Source organism: Crocodylus porosus, unplaced genomic scaffold (assembly GCF_001723895.1).
Source record: "Crocodylus porosus isolate Cpor-Errol unplaced genomic scaffold, CroPor_comp1, whole genome shotgun sequence".
Taxonomy (NCBI): Eukaryota; Metazoa; Chordata; order Crocodylia; family Crocodylidae; genus Crocodylus; species Crocodylus porosus.
Window position 1 is genome coordinate 39,174,658 of NW_017728951.1, and position 22,161 is coordinate 39,196,818.

The window sequence follows — 22,161 nt, forward strand, 5'->3', positions numbered from 1 at the left end:
ACAGTGCTGAACAGGAAGTCCTGTCTGAATGGACACATTCAGCCTGAGGGCTATGTGTGTGCACATGTGCACGGGCACAGCTAGGACTTTGAGAAAGGTGGGTATAGACAGTGTGGTTGCACAATGATATATAACACAACACATGTTCTCCAGTTAAAGAGAAACTAGAAGCTTTACCAATATACTAAGGCCCTACCACAACATAAGTCAGTTTAAGATCAAAATGAAAACGCATATAACTTCATAGGACTGTGCACTGATTTGGTAGGTAATATATTAAGTTTAAGCAACTCAACAATTTAGGCAAAAATACAAATTATTTTATTAGTCTTGTTGTCATTACAAGTAAATGTCCATCTCTTATTTGGATTTGTTAAACAAGATCTAACCTTCCTGCGTATCTCAACAGTGCATCCAACACTTCACTGTCAGTTATTTCCACACCTGAATTAGCCTTCAGCTGAATTAATGTCACCACACCTAAAAGAAGGTTTGTAGCTAAAGCCAAAAATAGGCTGCAGGGCTGTGAAACTGGAGAAGGATGCTGCCAGGAATGGCTAACAGATAAGTCACACTGCAGGTATTTTGAATAGTAGAAAATCAAGACCCTTTAAAAGGAGATTGGTTGTAGCCCTGTTGGTCTAATGGCATAGGCAGACAAAACTCTTGGGGCAGAGGTGATATCTTTTATTAGACCAAATAAATAGTTACAAAAAAACCATATTTTTCTTTGCAAGCTTTTGGGCTCAGATGCCCTTCATCAGGCAAAGGAGCAAACAAAGATGTTAAGAGTTCTCCCAGGTAGAAAGGAAACTTCACCTTGCAGAGGAGAAACCTGAAATGTTGGGGTTTCTCCTGAGTGGAAAGGTGCATTTGTAAAAAGCTGCTCTGTGAGAAGGTAAATTAGGAGCAGATCATGGCTGAAGCTGTCTGGTTACTTGAAGGTGTCCGATGTCAGGCAGGGTGTTGAATTTGTCGTCTTCCTGCGTTAAAAAGGAGAGTGTGTCATGAACACGTGTGGAACAAAGAGAGATTAGCCTCAATGGTCTCCCTCAGTGCTGCCTGCCTAGAAAGGCCGGGTTTGAAGTTTGGGTGCAGCAGGAACCACAGGCGTGCAACTGCACCTGCCTGGGGGAGGGGGGTGCGCAACTCTACCTCAAGCCCCACTGCAACTGCCCCAGAGTCAGGTTTCTCTCGAGCAAGGGGGCTGCCACCGCCGCCCCAGACCTGCCCTGCCACCCCGCACATAACTGAGACAACGGGCGCTCTAGCCCCCGTGGCACACAAGGGGTTAAGCGCGTTGTGCGCGACGAGGCCCCGGATGGGCAACTCTACCCGCTGGGGGTGGGACGTGACGCTGCGTCTTCCGCGCTTGTCTGTTGGAAGCTCTCGCGACAGTGCCCGCTCTCGCAGGGTTTCGGGCAGCGCGCGGTTTTTGGGGGGCGGAGGCTGGGGGCGGGTTCTTGTGAGATCCAAGGGTTTCGCGGCGCGTGGTAGGAAGGCAGCGCGGGAAGCTGAGAAGCGCCGGACGGGTCCACTCCGCCCCGCTCCCCTCACGGCCTCTGCTCGGCGCGTGGGGCAATGCCGGCTCACAACAGCCCGACCAGTGGCGGTGAGCGCTGCCCGGCCACGCGGGAGGATGTCGCTGGGAGGGGGCGGCCACAGCTCAGCTCCGTGCGTTCCTCGGCAGAGCTGCTACCAGCGGAGATGGGCGCGCAGGCGGCGGCGGCGGTGATCACGCCGGCCATGCTGCAGGAGGAGGAGCAGCTGGCGGTCGCGGGCGCGGAGGAGGAGCGGCAGATGCTGGCGAAGGTGAGCGGGGGGCGGCACCGCTGGGACCCGCGAGCCACGACTCCAGCTAGTTAAGAGCTGGCATCAGTTCAGAGGAATCCTTAGTATAAGAGCTACCCTTGAGTGGGTCATGCCCAGGTCCATCTCGCTCAGTGTCCTTTGTCGCAGGTGGCCAGCCCCATTGGATGGGCAACCAGCTGCCTACCTGGTACCCGCAATCCTTCTGAGTCCTGGTCCTCAACATGGTGCTGGCAGGGAACGAAGCCAGGACACTGGAAGTCCTCAGGAGGGTCCATCCGAACCACTCCTTGGACATTTGGTGCCTGCCAGCCTGAGGATGCCGCCACCACCTTCCCTTTCATAGGTAGCATGGAGGAGGAGGAATTGGTGCACACGGTGTTGGACTGTGGCAGAGAGTGGATGCTGAAAGATAGTGAGCTGGGTATAACCAGGGTTGAGGCTGTACCTAGGGTAGCCATCATAATAGAGCAGAAGTCTCCAAACTTTTTTGATCGCGTACCCCATCAGTAAAAAATTTTTGAGCACGCACCCCCAATATATGTATTTTTATAGAAATAGAAGTTCTAATATTTTCTTCCTGCACCCCAGTGGATCATCTTGCACACCCCCTGGGGTGCGTGCACCCCACTTTGGAGACCATTGTTGTAGAGGACAGTCCAGTTATCTTCTGGCGATATGAAACTGGGTACTCATGCCTTTTTATGTCCTCTGTTTTTCTCTTGAAGAGAAATAAAGGGCATAAAGGCATCAGGTCTCGTATCAATAGAGGACAGAGTACAGAAAACCAGAATGTCCTATGACGGACCTCTCAGTCCCATGCTCAGTCTCTATCTATGTCCCTTTCTTCCAAGAATGTGTCCAGTCCCTTTTTGAATCAGTCACCTTCCACAGCTCCCCGAGCAGAGATCCAAGGAGCTTCTGACTGTTGTAGAATTCAACTGCTCTACAACTTGTGTGGGCGAGGTGAGGGTGAAATGACTCTATTCTAGTAATGCAATTTTTTACTTGGACTTGTCAAGCTGACAGAGCTTGACATGGTTTAGGAAGGTTAACTGCTCTGTTTAACACTGGTCTTACAGGCTGATTCAAGATCAATATTACCTTGTTTGTAAACATAAACTTCTTTAAATTGTGAGGAAATGCAGTTTTCTGTATTCATTACTTAGATTTGGAGAAAATGTTAGTATGATTTTAAATCTAATCTGTTGTTCAAGTACCAGAAAATGTTGCTCATGTAATAATGCAGGATCAATTCAAAGCTGATTTTCCAGAGCTATACACCCTTATGTTTTATTGCTTCTTGTGGCATATATTCAAGCTTTGATATTAGAAACAGTCAAGTGGAACTGGCCTCCTTTCTCATTACCTTTTGGAGCAAGGGAAAATGATGGTTTATAATAGTAGAGGGTGGGAGGTTCTGAACTTGTGTTATGTATGCTCATTTATGCATTAATTTGAAGAAAATTAACCCATTTCACTTGCTAGGTTTTTTTTCTTAACTTTTTTTTAAAACAGGAAAGCATACTTGTCCATAGAGTACATTAGTTTTGATGTTTTGAAGTTTAAATCTAGTTTATCTGAACACAGGGTGTGAGTATGGATATAACTTTCAACCTTGGAAAAATACATTTATCTGTTGCTATGGTTGGTCAAAACTGAGTGGCCTTCTTAGACTTTTAAAAGAAGGGCAACTTCTGTAGTGGAGCAAATACAGTATTTCAATCTGAAGGCTAATATTGAAAAGAGAAGCTTTAAATGCTTTCCCAATTTATACCAGAAACGTAATAGACTTATTAATTTCATTTTAAATGTCTATACAGTTTCTTTGGCATTCCTTTCTCTCACAGTCATTGTTCTATCCTACATGCTTACTGGTACCTTGCAGGCAAGGGAGGGGCCTACTTGTGTCATTACATTCAGGCCATTAGCAACCTGCAAGAACCTACATGTTCATGAGGCCTTATTTCTTTAGTGCTTGTCACAACTGTGCACCCCCTGCCAAGTGATTTGTACAGCAGCTTAACAGAAGCTCTGCTTGTCTATTCTGTGGTATGACAGCAAATCTGATGAAAAAAACAGCAAAATCTTTCTAGCATTAGCAAAGCGTTAGGAAAATCTTGCTTGGGGTACAGGAGCAAATAGATGAACAGAATAAAAGTCTGTTCTGGACAAACTGAGTGAATCAAAGGTTTAAAATTCTTTGTGGATCTAACCATCCTGTTCCCCTTTCTTGCATTTTTCTTGATTAGTCAAGGGGAAAATCCTTCAGATTCACTAATTGTTTGGAGTGAAACTGTGTTCTAGCCCAGCAACAAGTCAGCAATAGCAGTTAGCTGAAAAAGTAGCTTAATTCTAACTGGAGTCTTGGTACTGGTGGCCTTACAAATACAAAGCCTTCAGGAGCTCAGGTGCTATTTAGCAAGGAAAGAAAACTGAAACAAGGAAAGCAGAAACTAATGGAGATTGTGTGAGAATGGGGTATAGTTCCAAAAAAAAAAAAGTGCGCTCATGGCTGGTTAGACAGTTCTTCCTATAGGTTGCATAGTTAGTCTCCGATGCCTGGCGAAAATGAAATGCAGGCAATTTGGGTGGTGGGGGAAGAGGTTGCCTGCATTCCTGCCCCCTTCTGTCTCCCCTGTTATTTATTCTTTTTCTCTAGAATTAGCCCAGAGTTGTTTATAGCATACTTCGATATGAGACAGTTTTGCCCATACCCTTTTTACCACATCATAGCCTAGGGTTGAGACTCCAGAAACTGCTTTATCCATTGTTACCTCTCAACTTAAGGGGTTGTCATCATTTAAGTGCATTTTGTGTGAAATTGATCAACAAAGGGCAGCAAGAATATAACAGTAAAATAGCAAAAACAAGACTTGTACACACATGTGTAGATGAACCTTTGAAAATGGGTGAAGCAACAAAGAGATAGTTTAAAACAAACTTCCGCTCTTGAAATCAATCCTGTCTGCTAACTTGCTGCATTGGCTCATAGAACTGCTTCCATCTTTGTTTCAGAACCTCTCTCATGTATTGACTAACATTTTCTAAGTGATTAATCTAGTTCACCTCCAGTGCTCACTGTCATGTCAAGGGGACAGTCACATTAGGATTGCCACAGATTAGCAGGATCCTGGTACTGTGTCTGAAAGAAATGAGCAAGCTTCCCTTTCTCTCCTAATAATTATTGTTCTATCATTCAGTTACACTGCCCTGCCATCTAGCTCTAGCACTTTTCTATCAGCATTACCTTCCTCACTCAATGAGGCTTTTGAAGATTTTGTTCAGGTAAGGCACTGGGACCGCAAGCCTTTGCATTTCTTGCCCTGGGGAACATGCTGCTTTAGAGATGCTAAATCATCCCCTTTCAAATGTTTAATAGCTATTCTAGCAGAAAACTTCCTGCATGCCACATTGTGCTAAGCTGGGGCACCCTGGCTGAGAAACACTGCTGTTTTTTTGGGCTTAGGAAAGGAATTCACAAACTCTTATTAGTGAGCTTTTACTCACATTTTATATATCAGAGTACCAGTATCAACTTTTGTTATCAAAGGTACTAAAGATAGTACTATCAAGTGCATGTATGATAATCTTTAATTGCCCTGTCCAGTAATCATTTGGCTTCATCCACACTAGGAATTAGTTTGTTTTGTTGGTGTTGAACAGGAGTTATTCTAAAAGTTGTTAAAACAGATTATCTCTTTTATCTCTAGAAACCCTCCCTGTATTAGTAGGTATCACAACATGAACACTGAAAACTGCCAGTAGATTTAGATTTTGCTGTCAAGGTTGGCAAGCACCAGATTAATTCAAGTAAACTTATGCTATAGATCTGACTTCAGAGACTAACGTTTAGGTTTAGTTCACATTCAGCAAACTCTCTCACATGCTGTTACATTAATATAATGAATAATATCTATTATAGTATGTACCATTGCAGAACTGTCATTCACGTGGCAAAAAAATAAACACAAAAGCAGATCATTTGACTATTTGTGGGAGGAATATGTTGCGTTCATAAATCTTTTGCGTATGATTATTGGGGGAAGGTATCTCAATACGTACAGTACAAGGGTATTTTATGGGATGAATAGAATGATATTTATTAACTTCAAGAACAGTAAAAGCTGAAGAACTAAATACTTTAATTCCTTCTGTATTTATAGGCCCGAATGTCCTGGGACAGAGACTCTAGTGAAATGCGCTACAAGAGGCTTCAGCATTTGCTGGAGAAAAGCAACATCTATTCAAAATTTTTGCTAACCAAAATGGAACAACAGCAGCTGGAGGTGGGTATTTTAAAGATAAATTAAAGAATCTTGTTTGTTCTTTTTATGTAGAGCAGGCTAAGGAGTAGATGTGAGGCAGTGGAATGAGAGATTAGTGGTTTAATTTTTATCAGCACTACCGATTCTTATGAAAATTTCCCCTCAAAGGCAAATCTAGGACAAATAAGGCTGTGGTGTCTTCTGATGCTTGCTTAAACCCATGTAAAAATGGGCTTTGGGAAATGTGGTACTCCAGGGCTCTTCTTTGTGGGTTTTTTTTTTTTTTTCCCCCCAAGTCTCTGGTGTAGGAACTAAAGGTACCCAAGGGTATCACATTTTGTCATGTGAAAATTAAATTAAATTGCCCTTCACAAAGGATAGAGTCTAATATTGGAAGAGTTATGATATGATGAAGGCAAATCAGCAGAAGCTATATGGGCTAATCAGAATTAGATGAAGAACGCAGAATGTTTCCCTGTTGAACCTCATCTGGATAGGAAGAACCTTTACCATAGCTGTAAGATAAGTGGTAGCCCACTGGCTGGCACAGCATCTGAATGGGACCTGGCGATCACTATTGACCAAAAGATGAATATGAGCCATCAGTGTGAAGAAATCGCCAGCAGGGCAAATAGAAGTCTGGCGTGCATCACCGAGTGTGTTGCCAACAGATCCAGAGGTGCTTCTCCCTCTACTCAACATTGGTGAGACTGCAGCTGTTACAATGTGCCCAGTTTTGGGCACTGCACATCAAGAAGGATGCAGATAAGTTCGAGAGGGTTCAGAGAAGGGTCACTTGCATGATCAGGGGCCTGGAGGATAGGCCCTATGAGGAGAGACTCCAGGAACTAAGCTTGTTCGGTCTGACTAAGAGGAGGCTGAGAGGTGACTTGATAGCCACCTACAAGTATGTCAGGGGGGAGCACCAATATCTGCGGGAGCAACTCTTCAGGAAGGCAGTTCTTGGGAGGATGAGGACCAATGGTCACAAATTAACAGAAGGAAGATTTAGACTGTTCATAAGGAAGAAATTCTTCTCTGTAAGGGTAACTAGAACCTGGAACACGTTTCCAGCAGAGGTGGTACAGTTGCTATTGTTGGAGGTGTTCAAGAGGAGGCTGGATGAGCACCCTGTTGAGCTAGTTTGAGCTCATTAACCCCCTGCTATTACTCTTGTGTAAAATAAGCTTAATGACTAATATGCTTCATTATTTTATAGTAGTCTACATATCAGAAATGCTTTATCTCCCTGATGGTATTTTATGAAGCTGTCAGAAAACAGGTGCAGAACAATTCCTCTTATTTCACCGAGTGTTTTCAGCTATTTTGTTTTGGCACTATTTTGAAATGTGTGAGACTGCGGAAGTAAATCAAGTCCCAGACTGTATTGTTCATGCAGATGCATGTCATTGGAATTCTTATAATGGTTTAAGTTACTACAGGTGTTCTGTGTAGATAAGAACTTTGTGTTTTGTTTTTGCTTGTTTTTTTAGGAACAGAAAAGGAAAGAGAAATTAGAAAAAAAGCGAGAAGCATTACTAAAAACTGCAAAAGTAAGATATATTGGCTGTTTTGTACAAAGCTATTCATTAATAGTGTGTTTTGAAAGGATTGGCATAAATAACAAACATCCCAATATCGATTGTGTACAATGTGTTTCACAGTAGGTAGAATCCTTTTCCATTAAGTGTTATAGTTAACATTCAGCTAGTAGGAGAACGTAGATTCCCTTCCCCCAGCTCCAGCTATTAGCTTCATATTCAAATATGCCCATGGTGTACCATGAAAATTAAACATTAGCACTCAGTAATGGCTGATTAGTTATCTGGCATGGATGCCTTTATAGAAACCTCTCTGAAAATTATTATAGAGTGATTTTTAACTAGAACAGTTTTCTGCACTGCTGCTGGATAGTGCTTCCTACAAAGCCTTTGGTAGGTTGTAACTTAACTCAAAACTGTTTAACTGGTAAGTTTGAGCTTGTTAAACAGGCAGTATTTTTTTTTTTAGCAACATATTTATATATAGTGTTATTTTGAAATGTAATTTCAAATGTAGTTACAAATACTAATGTGAACAGGCTAATTTTGATTACAGTTTTATTGCTCTCATTTATCCAAATAACATTAGAAAAATACATAAAGTGATTTAACCACTTTTATTTTCCAGGGTCAAAATCTAACTGATGGAAAAGACGAGAAATCAGGTAGTTGTTTTTACTTTGGAGTTTTTGTCCATGTTTAATTTTCTTTAGATAAAAAATGTATACCAATAGTTTTTGAGCTTTTATGATCTCTGTAATATCATTCAATAGCCATGAAAAAGAAAAGAGGAAGAGAAGATGGAACCTATAACATTTCAGAAGTAATATCCAAAGAGGTAATAGATTGACTACTAGAGTACTTTCTTTAGCTTAATGCAAATGTAAAATTGTTTTCTGTAAATTAGTATTAGATTGTGATATAGTTCACCACAGGACAGCAGTATTTGAAAGTAATGCAGCATATTCAGAATATATTTGTGTTGAGCTGGAATGTTCGTGATATTCTGGGTGCATCTACATGTTCAATTAATCTGGCCAAATAAACTCTGACACAGCTCAAACTGCTCCTCTGTGCATGTGCGCTCAGGACAGCAGCAGTTTGAGCCAGGGCAGAGTAGCCTGATAGTACTATCTCTCATATTCAAGGATCCTGGTTTTCTATGATTAAAAATTTGCAAATTCTCTGATTTACCCCCCCAATCCGTGATTAAAATTAAATGCCCCCCCACAACCCTGATGGTGCCCCCCAGCCCTGCAGGATACAGAGGGCATGCTTGCAGGGGTTGTGAACTGGTGGAAGACATGGGGAAGGCTCCCTGGCTGGGAGGTAGTAGGCTGTGAAGAAGTCCCCAGGCAGCCCCACAGGGTGGGAGGGGGCTGGGGCCACAGCTGAGACGTTTTTTGCACATAATTCCCTTGGCTATACAGGACATTCAAAACTGTGTGCAGCAAAACTCAACATTAAGCAAAATTAATTGCTTTCTTAAAAAATATGTAAATTAAATATAACAATATTTGACTGGATGTGGGGGGGAAGGGTGGCGGGGTGGGCTTGAGCATGGTGTTTGTAGGCAGGTAGCAGTGGCGGGGGTGGTGTGAGAGCTGCTGCCATCAACCTGAGCAACCTCTGTACCTCCATGTGTAGCATTCTGTAGGAATGCAGGAAGCTGCACGTGGAGGTCTGGAGCCTGCCCAGCCTGGCACCTCCATGTTACACTTGCAGGCAGCTGGCACTCTGGCGAGCTGCAAACCCCCAATTCCTACTGGAGTGTCCGCCTGCCTGCACGTGGAGTGGTAGCAACCCGACTGAGCTTGTTGCCTCCATGCCTAACATGTAGCTGGGCAGGTATTCCAGCCAGCTGCAAACCCCAATCCCTATCGGAGTGCGTGGCTTTATACTGGCGATTTCTACCCTGTGCAAACCCTAGTCCTTGCCAGTATAAAGCTGGGCACTCTGGCACGGATCAAGGATTTTCACGAGGGGTTGGGGAGGGATCACCAGTATAAAGCTGACTACTCCAGCAGGGATCGGGGGTTTGCAGCTGGCCAGAGTGCCTGGCCGGCTACGCATGAAACATGAAGGCCCAAGCCCAGTTGGGCTGCTAGTGCTCCGCATACAGGCAGCCGGGCGCTCTGGCCAGCTGCAAATCCCTGATCCCTGCCAGAGTGGTTGGCTTCATACCAGTTATTTTCCCCCCACCCCATGCAAACCCCCAGTCCTCATCAATTTGAAGCTGGGCACTCCAGCAGGGATCGGGGGTTTGCACGCGGGGGGGGAATCGTTCCCCACAGCCCTGCCCCACAGTTCCTGCAAACCCTACTTAGCTCTTCACAAGCTCTAGAAGGAAATGGAGCATGACCCAACACTTGGAACTAACTAAATGCCTCAGGCCCTGCTCCTCAGGGCAGGGCTGGGGCTTTCCCTGATGCTTTTGCAAACAGCTCTTGCAGGCTGGAACTCGGACACCCCACAGAACTCTTTGCAAAAGCAGGAAAATCCACGGGTTTCTCTGCTAAAAGAAAGAATCTGCATTTTCTCTGCTAAAAACAGGAAATCTGGAATTTTCTCAGTTTTTCCATGGGAAACGGAGAACCCAGATCCCTGCTGATATTACTGTCCTTGATGGTACTATCTTATGGCAGAGTTAATTAATTTACTGCACGCTAATACTGGTGCACATGTAGATGGTGATGCTTTACTGCAGAGCTGTAAAGCACATGAGGGATGCTCATCCCCCCCCCATGTTTTAAGAGAGAAAAGGCCAGAATCTGCCTCATCCATGAATAATAAATACAATATAATTCCTTAATTAACAGTAAATTGTCAAGTGCAGTTTTGGAGAAGCTGCAGGCTAGAATTTGGTGTGTGATTTCTCTTTTTATGCTGTCTAGCATAACTACATATAATTTGTTAAAAATGAGCAATCCTTAAATTGGAATGAAAGATGTTCTTTTCCTTTCTATCCAGCTGCTTTTAGATAAGAATTCCCAGGATTGACTGACTGTATAGCTTTTAAACATACTTAAATTTTCTGTATCCATTCCCTTATCTACAAATGGAAATATTTACTTTTATGATGTACTGAAATTCATTTAAAGTTTTTTCAGTTTCTTGGATTAAACATGCTACAGAAGTGCATATTGCAGTATTAGTCTTCAGGGTGGCTAGCAAGGCATGCTTTACTGTCCATTTGCTTTTTATTTCTAGGAAATCTTGTCAGTGGCAAAAAAAAGCAAAGTAGAAAATCAGGTATGTCTGCACAGATCACACCTTATAAGTGCACTTTATGCCAACTTACATATGTATCTTTAATTATCTGCCAAGATGCTTTTAATTTCTCAAGATTCCTTATTGCATTTCCCTGCTTCCATCATTCAGTTCTACATATGATGTCTTTTATTTGGCTACTGAAAACGTATTTATAACAGTCATGTATTGTTATAGTGCATACAATAAGAGATTTAAGGATATATACAACAATTGAATAACTTGGAGCTTGAATGTCTTTAAACATTACACCTCTTTATTTCAGCTGAAAAGAAAAAAGCAAAAATCTGCATCTTTTTTATAAAGGATAAATGTAATTTCAGGAATGGAAGAACAATAATGCTATGATATTTTTGTTACTTAACTTTTACCTGACTTGATTGTATTTGTTGCAGTAAGCACTTTAAGTGCAACACAGTTATAGATTTAGGAAGCAGGTTTTTAAACCTAGTGCTCTGAGAATTGACACAACAATCAGTTGATGAATAGCAGAAAGGTTTGTTTTAATAACTACTAATAAGCTACAAAACTAAATAACAGAAAAAGACTTTCCCAATATGAAACGAGCTGTTAGTCTTTGTATTCTCTTTAGCTGCAAAGTGATCTTTACCCAATGCGGGCAGGAAGCAGTTCTTGTACAGCCTCAAAGTGTGGCTCCTTTGCTTGTTGGCTGGGTGGCAGAATGGCTTCTTGGTCTACCTTGGACTGTCCACACATTGCTGGCAGTTCTGTCTTGTTTCTATGCTGTTGAACTGTACAGCTTCGAAGCATTTTTCCTACAGTTGTTAAATTGCCTGGCTCCTGTTTTGGATCTGTCTAGGTGTGAAGACTTGTTTGCAGCCACTTCAGTTAAATGTGATGAGCCTTGAGTGGGTAAACAGGATGCTTAGAGACATTGGTTACTCTTGAGTTTCTCTTGAGATGCATATTTAGTCTTTTGTTTTCTTTAGCTGCTAGGTCAATTGAAATGCGTATGTAGTTTCCTTGCCTTCACTGGCTGTCTTAGATACACATGTGAGGAGCAGGCCAGGTCTCTGCCAATACTTTTAAACATTACTTTTAATATTTTATGGCATGGGTCTGATATTGGGTGGCATAAGCACTCCACTGTCTTGATGCCTAATGGCTTGCAGCCATTAGCAGAATTTGACATTCTTGTGGCAGTCTTGTTTATCACAATCCAGTCTTGCCCCAGCCATTGTATTGCATTTTTTTGCAAGAGACATTGTCCAAGCTTTCACAATTTTCATATGCAGCACCTGTTATGAGGAGCTTGATATAATGTTTGTAAACTTGTCCTGCTACAGATTTGCCTGATCTGTTAGATTGGGGTGGCAAACCCATGGCACACATGCCAAAAGTGGTATGGGTAGCCTCCATATGTGGCAGATTGGAGAGGGAACAGAAAGCAGAGCAGAAGGTCAGGGAGGGATCGTGGTGCAAAGCATCAGATCAGGCAAGGCAATGGGATTCGTATGACACTTGGAGGGGGTGTGCGGCTTAAATTGTGGTATGCCTACCAAAAAAGTTAGCCTCCACTTTATTAAATGTTTTTAAAATGTGGCATTTAGTCATACATTAACTGAATGTTAAACCTAGGCCTTCAAAAGTGAAATCCCAAATTTTTATCTTTGAGAAAAATGAATTAAGTTTCTGATAGTACAGATACGTAGCATACAAGTTTGCAAGGGAATCAGCTATGTAGCAATGAATATTAAATTGGCTCAGGGCTATACCCCCCACCCCCTCCACTCAAACTAAATCTTTGCTTTTATCTTTGACTGGAGGCTTATTTGTTTACCTGCAGCACTAATATTGACTGCAGATTTGCCAGAAATCTCAGCAGCTTACAGAGGGTCTGGGATAACTAAACTGTGCTATGTCTGTACTTAAAACATTCTCTGAACTCATCCCCCTAGGATGAAACCTCTTCTCATAAACTGTGTGCGGAAGACCTACAGAAGAATGGAGACTCTAATAGTGTCATTAAAGATAGGCTATCTCAAGCTGTGCGACACAATGCCAAGCACTTCCTTGATCCAGTACGGAAATTCAGTGGGCAGCCAGTACCCTTTCAACAACCAAAGCTTTTTACTGGTGGTGTTATGCGGTGGTACCAAGTTGAAGGCATGGAATGGCTCAGGGTATGAACTGATATTTTTAAACTGGTGGCAAAGAGAGGGCAGTAAAGAATTTCTAAAAAACTGTCAGCCTCAGACATCTTTTAGTTTTGCAATGACACATGAGGAACTGTCTGGATGTGTAGTGTTTTTAAGTCTTTTGGGGTTTGGGGGTTTGGGGGTTTTTTTGGTGGGTTTTTTAACAGTGCTAACATCAAATCTAGTCTTCCTGCCTCTTACTGTAGTGATAATGTGTGTTATCAACTCTTCCCCTAAATGGAAAGGTGGAGTGTTGACTGTGTAACAAAGACTTCTTTATACATTGTTCCATGAATTTTCCCCCTTCCAGTTGCTCATTTTCTTTGTCTGTGTTATGCAGAGTGACCATAATAATAATTTTAGGGAAATCTGGGACAAGGTAAAGAAATCTGAGGGGGGCGGGGGGGGAGGGTACTGCATGCACCATCCCCTGCAGTATAACCAGCCCTTCAGTGTGCTGGCTGCGATACTAGGTGGAGCCCATGTCTGTGCAGTCAGCATGATCCAGGTTTTCACTGCCTCCCAACCCCTAGCTTCACTGGGCTGGCTTCTGCCATCTTAGAGCTGCACTGCCATCTGCTGCTTCCATCCCCTGCCAGGATCTGGTGACTGGACATCCTCCTGTCCCTGTCTCTGTCTTCCTGCCTAGGGAAAAAAAATGCTGCTGGCAGGTAGGGATCTGCAGGCTGCCTTCCAACCTGCCTACCTAGAGCAGTAGCAGACTATGCAGCCCCCTTCCAGCCACTACCACCATCTGTCTCCTTCCACTGCACATCCTGGCTTGTCAGTGGCCTCCTACCTCCAGCAAGGCAGGAGAGGCTCCCAGCAAACAACAGCAGCAGCTCCAGCAATTTAATCTCCCCAGATCAGCAGCAGAGAGTTAGGTGCACCCCACCATGCCTTTGCACCCTGCTCTTCTCATAGACATGCACAAAAGCCCCAACCCTGTGGCTTCCAGGAGTCCTGATGGCAGAGAAGGGTGGGGCAGGACAGTGCAGAGGCCCACATCTGGACTCCACCCTTTACACAAAGAGGCTGTACCTGACTGGGAATGGTGCCCCTGGGTTCTGCCAGCCCATGCTGCACAGCCACATGGCACCTCCTCCTGGTGGCTACTGCCCTGGGATTCCAGTTGCATCCTGGGCTTTGGCTGTGGCTGCAGAATGTGAGGCTGCTGGCAGGGGAAAGGTGCAGTGTGGCACCACACTCTGTCTGTGCCCAGGGGATTGGGCTTAGCCACAGGCCTCTGCACTGCTCCCCCCACAGGTGCCCCAGCCCAACTAATCCTTCCAAGGGTGGGGATCCAGGCTCAGCCCAGCTCATCCCTGACCTTCAGCTCCTGCTCAGAGGAGCCAGGCCAGGCACTTGTGGGCAGGGTGGCAAAATCTGGGACTTCTTTAATTCTCACGAACAGCCAGGACACCAGAACAGCCTCTGAAATGTGGGACTATCTCAGCCAAACCGGGGTCAGGTGGTCACCGTAGTATTATGGGAGTATTTATTAATCTGTCCCCTTTCAGGTCCTTCTGAATGCAACTCCTGTGGTGGTACTCCTCTACTGTTATCTCCCCAAATACAGAAACCTTGCGACCATTAAGGCCCAACTCGGCTTTAAACACCTGTATTTCCTCTTTCTGCGAATTTGTATTTAATGATAGTGAGTCAAAAGCCTTCTTTAAATATGTTCTATTGAAAATAGGAGTAAAGTGCTAGATGTCTTAGTAACGGAGGAAAATGGATTTTATCACATGGCACCCTGTGATGCTATGAGCTGCTTTTATATGAGCCATGCAATATTAGCACTGTTAAGTGTACCAACTCCTACATGAGATTAACATGATAAACCCAGAGATTTCAATTAGGAAGCCATGGTGTCAAAAAAACACTCTGACCTGGTATGGTTGTTCTGAGTTCTTTGTAACAGAAGAATTGTTGTATTTTTCTTCAGTCAGAAAGAGAGTTGGGATTTTTCACTTTCCACGGTGTACCTTGAGTCTGAGAAGTTTGAGAAACAGTGGTCTTGACATATGGCATGAATGAGCTAGAGCAGTTATTCTCAGTCAGATGTGGGGGTACACTGGGGCATGTGAGATCCTCAAAGAGTTTGTAGATGAGCAGATAAGGGCAGACTCAGGCTTTCCCTCGTATAGTTGTTCCTCTACTCCCACTGCCTGACCCATCTGTAAGGAGGTAAACACTGTAAGAAATGTCATTTCTTGAAATAGGATGCCACTTAGTTCTCAAGTTAAGGAGGAGTGCTTTGAGTCAAAAGGTTGAGAACCACTGAACTGGAGACATTACTCTACTTACCTTGGAATGGTCTGTTAAGGATCCCTAAATATAAGCTGATAGGCTACTATTAAGGAGATAAGGTTCGTTCTTTGTGAGTAGAAAGGCCTTCAGAGCAAAATATCTGCTCTATATACAGATGCACCAAAATAGTTCCATATCTACAAGCTGTATTAGCAGTAACAACATCCTCGTATTGATCTTGCTCATCCTTTGTTCTCTCGTGGTGATATCGCTTTCCTGTGTCCCCAGTCATAGGACTCTGTCTGTCTCAAGGATTTCTGCAGGTAGTTAATGCTGGTCAGGCACTGGAGAACACAGCTCTTCATACCCCTAATGTAGACCGTCATGTCAGCATAAACACAAACCAGTCTGCTTACTTCTTCACACTTAAAGCATGAGCCTGCCTCTTACCTGATTATCTCCTCATACTTTGTTTATCTCTTCACACTTCCTATGGCACCCTTCAAAGGATCTTGTGGCACCCCAGCGTTCCCATCACCCTGGTTGAGAATCACTGGCTTGGGTTATAATATACCAAGAAAGAGCTCATAATGTGGCCATACATTTTTTTTTGGGACAGAATCAGACTTGGCTTCCTAACACAAGGGGGAAATTGATATACAGGAAGCAGGTTCAAAGGTTATTAAAAGGAGGGTGTGAACAGTTTCAAAGGGAAATTAAAGGATTCAAGCATGGGTTATCTTTTGCTAGTTAATTTTTAACCAAAATCAACTTACTGGCTTTAGTGGGGTGAAAGCAGGCAGTTGAAGTTAGGTAAAAATTCTTGCTTCTTTGGCAGACTCCTACTTGTGTGCTGATATATTTTTTTTTTTTAACATCTGTACTCCTCTCTGCTTTTTCTGAGTGTGCTTTGAAGTAGTCATCCTGGAGCTAGTCTAAGTGCAATTTTAATTTTTTTTATTTTTTCAATATTAAAAATTTCTAAGTGGTTGGAGCATGAAACGTGTTCTGCTTGGTGAGGTCAAAAGTACCCAAAGGATGCATTTACATATGAATTAATTTGAAGTAATAAACCCTGGAGCAGTTTGAGCTGGAGTAAACTACTCCTGGGTGCATAGCTACACCGGCACATGGGACAGCAGCTATTTGAGCCAGGGTGGAGCAGCTTACACCAGGGCCACCTAGCCCTGGGTTCCAGCTGGCGGTGGCAGGCAACAGAGCAACTGGCTGGGGCACAAGGGTGCTGAAAGTGCAGAGCTATATGGCTAGGCACCTGTCTGCTCCTGGCTGGCTGGGCTGATGAGGTGCAGTTTACACTTGCGTTTAATCACAGTTAATTACTCTACTGTAAGATAGTACTGTCCCTGCCAGCACTATTTTATTACAGAGTTAATTAGATTACTATGGCCTAATAGCATGGAATGTGTAGCTGGTGTAGTAGTCTAATTAGCTGCTTTACTGTGCAGCTAATTAAACTACTCCACAGTTAGGTGCATGCATAGATATGGCCAAAGAGAATTATACCAAAGCTTTACTTCTGAGTTTAGGAACAAGCCTGAGAAATGTCAACAAAAAACTACCAGATAAATTGGACTGGGTTTTCAGTTAAGTACAAGCAAATATCTAACTTGTCCAGGTTTTTAAACTTTCACATGGCTGAATGGACTCAAAACTGACACTGTGTGTGCACGTGATTATGCAGTTAGTACATTCCTATGTATTGTTTCTATTTAATGTAGGCAAGGAAAAGACCTTATACAATTTTGCAAGGTATGTGGATGTGGAAAAATTGCTAGCAAAAACTGAATTGTGAATTCAGTCACAAGTGTTATATATACTAATGTAAAAATGTTTCTTTCTATATATGTAGATGCTTTGGGAAAATGGCATTAATGGCATTTTGGCTGATGAAATGGGATTAGGAAAAACTATTCAGTGCATAGCAACAATAGCACTGATGGTAGAGAGAGGAGTTCCTGGACCATTCTTAGTATGTGGTCCCCTGTCTACACTTCCTAACTGGATGTCTGAATTCAAGAGGTTCGCTCCAGAGGTAAAAAATGAAGTCATTTTGTGTTTCAGAAGAGTAAATTATTTCATGTTCCTAGCCAGTCTTCTAAAAGCGTGAGGACGATTCTTAATGTGATTGTAGAAAATGTTTCAATTGTTTCATATTAATAGAAATTTAAAAGTGCTTTATTTGGTAGTTTTATGTATAACTTCACAGTATTAAGTGTCTGTGCTACCTTCTCTTAGATGTAATTGTAAAATGGATTCAATGTTCAAATCTGATTTATATTAGATTCCCACAATGCTGTACCACGGAGCCCAGCAGGAACGTCGCAAATTGGTTCACAAAATTCACAGGCAACAAGGATCACTGCAGATCCATCCTGTGGTCATTACTTCATTTGAAATAGCCATGAGAGACAGAAATGCCTTGCAGGTACTCTCATCTTTTTTTCAAACATTTGACAGGGTGGAGGGCCTCATGACTAATCATTTAAAGCCATGTGTTCTGTTCCACTGAAATCTTCACATACACTATCTACCAAGAAGTTGTCCCAAAGTAGGAATAGGTATGTTTTCACGTGTGTTTTTTTTTTTTTTTTTTTTTTTTTTTTTTTCAGTGGCTTGAGGCCTAGCTTGAATAGTTAAGTAAGTTCTTAAAATAGGATGCATTATTGAGAGGGATTTTGGAGAAATGGCAGGAAAATTGACAGACAAAAAAAGAAAACAAACAAGGAATATGGTAAACCCATCTGGAAGTGCACCTCTCCCTTAGTGTTTAATCCACCAGCTTTTTTACTTAACACACCTAGCCTTTCTAAAGTAGTCACTTAATAACAGTTGTCCTTTGGACAGGTTTCATGCTATAGTCTAGATGTGTTTCTGGTGCAGGGTAGCCTTCTATAGCCAACTGGATAAAATTTAAATTTAGTATCAGTTTGTGATGGCTTATAAATAAGGCACAAAAAATGGTTAAAGAACACAGCTTTGAGGATCAGCTGCTCAGGAGTTAGAGAATTAGGATAGCTTGTGCAACCTTTATTTGGCCACTTATGTATACATAGCGATCACATATTTAGACCTTAAGTGCTAATTTTGTGCATGAAAAATATAAAATACTCCCTACTCTGTGCAGTTACTGAGCAGCCATTCAGTATTTTCCCTCTCCTCTCCCCCCACCCCCCTTTATTGGTTGATAATTGGCCTTGGCCCTTATTTAACTAGGACTTTTCAATCCCTGCTCTAAAGATGAAATAGTCTGGGAGAAAATTAACAATGTCAGTGCACTACTTTTGCTAACACAACATCTGTGTGAAATAAAAGAGAACTATCTCCATTTTACAGATGGAGAAATAAAAAGCACAGAGACAAGCATCCACTAATTCAGGCTACATGGTTCATGGCCTGACTGTTTCAGAGTATGTAACAACATAAACCATTTCATACATTCCAAGTGTGGCTTCCATTTCAACACAGACCCCAGGACCTGAATTCAGAAAACTAACATACAACATAATTTTTTGTGCATCATTTCTTAGAGGGGGGAAAACCAATTTCCATCATCCAGCATTGTTGTATTCATCAGCAGAATAGGAACCTTCTGTCTCTTGATCTAACACAAGAAATGACAGCTGTAACATGGTGGTTTTCAAACTTTGTAAAGTCACGGAACCCTTTCATATTACTGCTTCTGCTGTCAAACCTGTTCTTGGCTCTGCTGCCTGTCTAACCTGATAGAGCTAGGTGACCCGGGGTGACAAAGGTAGCACACCACCTCCCAACCTGCTTGACCATTAACCCCAATATCTTTGTGGAACCCGTGATGACCTAGTTTGAAAACTATTGCCATAGCAGGCGTTTGTCTTCTGCAGACCAAAGTTAGAGGGGTTGAGATGCTGTGCTACAGGGGATGACCAGGAATCCTTGGGTTTCATGCCAACCTTTGGAAGATTGCATGTTCTTGTAGATACTCTTCTGCCCTTTCCCTTCAAATCTATCACAGTCCTTTTTCTTCCTGACTGCTAGCTCTTTGTTTTATACCCATTCTCTACTTCCAGATGGTCCTATTTTGAATTCATTATACTGCCTCCAAGCTCTCTCTCCTCTCCCAGGCCAGTTCCTAGCCCTTCACCCCATCAAAGCTCTTTGTCTGCTCTCTTATCCTCCCTGGTATCTTGTGCAGACTTAGTGTCTGCTCCCCCCACCTACCAGTTTCTTGGCCCAGTTTTTATCCACATATTTCTAGGCTTTCCCGTTGCTCCATTTCCCACACTGGTTGTAGGGTCTAGACCTTGTCACCTCTAAATTTGATTACCCAGCCCAAACAACATAGAGGAAGCTGAGGTAATTAGAACACAGGAGAGAGAAGCCCCATTCTTTAGTGTCAGATCTGAAATGGCACAGTGTATCTAGAAACTGCAGTGGCTGGGAAGTTCTGCCCAGCTCTCCCATGTAGGTTGCATGGCCAGTGCAGATACAGGCAGTCCTCGGACTTACAACACAATTGGTTCCTGAAAACCATGTCTTAAGTCAAAACATTGCAACTCGGAACCAATTTTCTCATAAGAAACAATGTTATAAATGGGGGGTTGGTCCCTGAACCAAGGCCTGATGCCCTTTTTTCACCAAAGATACCCCAGAATTTTGTACTTGATCAACTATAGATGAGTAATATAGTTAAATTAATGTATTTATATTGTAAATAGCAATGATATTGATTTGGAAGGACTTCTTTGAGGTGTCTTTGCTAGACTTTTGAAGAGTTGGACTCTTGAAGGGTTCTTGGCTGGAGTCATCCCAGGAGTCTTGGCTGCAAGATTTCTGGAGTCTTGTCTGCTTTCTTAAAGAAAGTGTCCAAGCAGGTTTGGACAGATGTCCTCCAGGGAGATGAGCAACACAGCAAACTTATTCGCTGGTGTGGTGTTGCATCGGATCAAGCATTGTAAGTCAAAACTGGTGTCATAAAGCTGAAATGGTGTCAATTTATAAACGTAACTTGAAACGTGCAAAACGTTGTAACTCAAAACTTTGTAGGTCGAGGACTGCCTGTAGTATCGTCGGTAAATTGAGCTAAAAATTTCTAGTGCGTAAGAGAGGAGGACATGTGCCATAAAGGCCACCCCACATCAAATTTCAGATCTCCATTTCAAAGTATGGAGGCACTGAACTTCGCATAGAAAAAGTTTCTAGACTTTGAATGTAGGCAAAACCTTTCTCTCTCCCTTCCTCTGCCCCAACTTCATTCCTGGAAATAATTTTATCACTGTGGCTCCCTATACTCGCCTTACTATGGAGGTTGCAACATTGTGGGCTGTCCAAGGATATCATTCTCCTGTTGTACTTGGCTTTGGTGAGGCCGTAGCTGGAGTACTGCGTCTGGTTTTGGGTTCCACAATTCAAAAAGGATGTGGAGAAGCTTAAGAGGATGCAGAGGAGAGTCATGCACATGATCATAGGTCAGGAAAACAGACCTTATGATGAGAGGCTGAGAGCCATGGGGCTCTTCAGCCTGGAAAAGTGCAGTCTGGAGTGAAGCTGCTGGCCACCTATAAATTTACTGGGATGCTCATCAGGATCTGGGGGAACGTCTGTTCGCCAGAGTGCCCAAAGGGATGACAGGATCGAACGGTCACAAACTCCGCCGTGACCAATTCAGGCTGGACATAAGAAAGAACTTCACTGTTAGAGCCCCCAAGTTTTGGAATAGACTGCCACCAGAAGCGGTTCAAGCACCCACTTTGAATGCCTTCGAGACACATTTGGATGCTTATCTTGCTGAGATCCTATGATCCCTGCTGACTTCCTGCCCCTGGGGCAGCGGGCTGGACTCGATGATCCTCTAGGGTCCCTTCCAGCCCAAATGTCTATGAAGTATATAGGAACTACTACACCATGAGTAGTCCCACCATGTAGCCACCAAACCCTTCAGTCAGATGGAGTTTATGGTCATACCCAGGACTGACAGCAATTGCATTGTTAGTCTAAATCTACAGTTCTCAACTTGGCAGCCATGGCACCCAGAGGTGCTATGCGATTTTTTTTTTTTTGAGGGTGTCATGCAGTATTAGCTGAGAGAAATACTTTACAAAGGGTGGTCTCTGGCTGCTTTTATTGAGTAGTACTACTTATTCAGCATTTACTTTATAGTGAAGATCACGTTTTCTGAAGTAGTAGGTGACCTTTTCTTTTCTTTTGTAGCATTGCTTCTGGAAGTACCTGATAGTGGATGAAGGTCATAGGATTAAAAACATGAACTGCCGTCTTATCAGGGAATTAAAACGGTTTAATGCTGACAATAAACTTCTGTTAACTGGTACTCCCTTGCAAAACAACTTGGCAGAGCTTTGGTCTCTGCTTAACTTCCTGCTCCCAGATGTGTTTGATGATTTGAAAAGGTAGGCCACAGTCTAATAGTTCAGAAGCAATAATACAGTACACCAAGTATTTTAATTAACACATGTATTTGAGGTACATGGTTGTCAGATCTTCTATACATCATAGTTCTGTGATGAAAATAATGTTCTTTTTAATTTTACTTGTTGTAAAGGCATTTTTCATACTTGTGGTGCTTTTCAAGCATAACCCTATATTTGGTGTTGAGACTGGTTTTAGTAATAAAGAATAATGCATGTGGAATAACTCGGGGGGGCAGGGGATAGTTATTTGAGCTGGAGGGCCGCTTAGAGTTTGGGTGAGCTGTCCTGGGCTGGGTCCACCCCTCCCCACAATGGCTCACCAAACACAGAAATACAGTGTGGCACCAAGATACGGTGTGGCACAGAGGAGGGGAAGGGGGGCTAGGAGCCATGGTGTATCTAGGCCTAGCTAAGTTGGTGCTGAACTGTTTCTTTT

General features: G+C 42.9%; 2 protein-coding genes across 2 annotated transcripts in view; both read left to right on the forward strand.

Annotated features, from left to right (window-relative positions):
• The first annotated feature begins 1,455 nt into the window (after positions 1–1,455).
• LOC109323863 (lymphoid-specific helicase-like) lies at positions 1,456–8,369 on the forward strand. Its single transcript, XM_019555531.1, has 4 exons — positions 1,456–1,612; positions 1,691–1,812; positions 5,976–6,102; positions 8,332–8,369. The coding sequence occupies exons 1-4, from the start codon at positions 1,582–1,584 to the stop codon at positions 8,367–8,369; spliced, it is 318 nt and encodes a 105-aa protein (XP_019411076.1). The 5' UTR covers positions 1,456–1,581.
• HELLS (helicase, lymphoid-specific) overlaps positions 8,247–22,161 on the forward strand; it is a 41,221-nt gene continuing 27,306 nt past the window's right edge. The window contains exons 1-7 of the mRNA XM_019556165.1: positions 8,247–8,283; positions 8,392–8,456; positions 10,829–10,870; positions 12,808–13,032; positions 17,171–17,353; positions 17,603–17,746; positions 21,508–21,704. Of these exons, the coding sequence (XP_019411710.1) occupies positions 8,394–8,456; positions 10,829–10,870; positions 12,808–13,032; positions 17,171–17,353; positions 17,603–17,746; positions 21,508–21,704 (854 nt within the window). The 5' untranslated portion in view covers positions 8,247–8,283; positions 8,392–8,393. The remainder of the gene's footprint in view (positions 8,284–8,391; positions 8,457–10,828; positions 10,871–12,807; positions 13,033–17,170; positions 17,354–17,602; positions 17,747–21,507; positions 21,705–22,161) is intronic.

Bases quoted from the DNA above. Each gene is read 5' to 3' on its own strand.
- LOC109323863 (XM_019555531.1), top strand. From the start codon at position 1,582: ATGCCGGCTCACAACAGCCCGACCAGTGGCG. The intron at 1,613-1,690 runs GTGAGCGCTGCC...GTTCCTCGGCAG, and splicing joins CAACAGCCCGACCAGTGGCG to AGCTGCTACCAGCGGAGATG. The intron at 1,813-5,975 runs GTGAGCGGGGGG...CTGTATTTATAG, and splicing joins AGCGGCAGATGCTGGCGAAG to GCCCGAATGTCCTGGGACAG.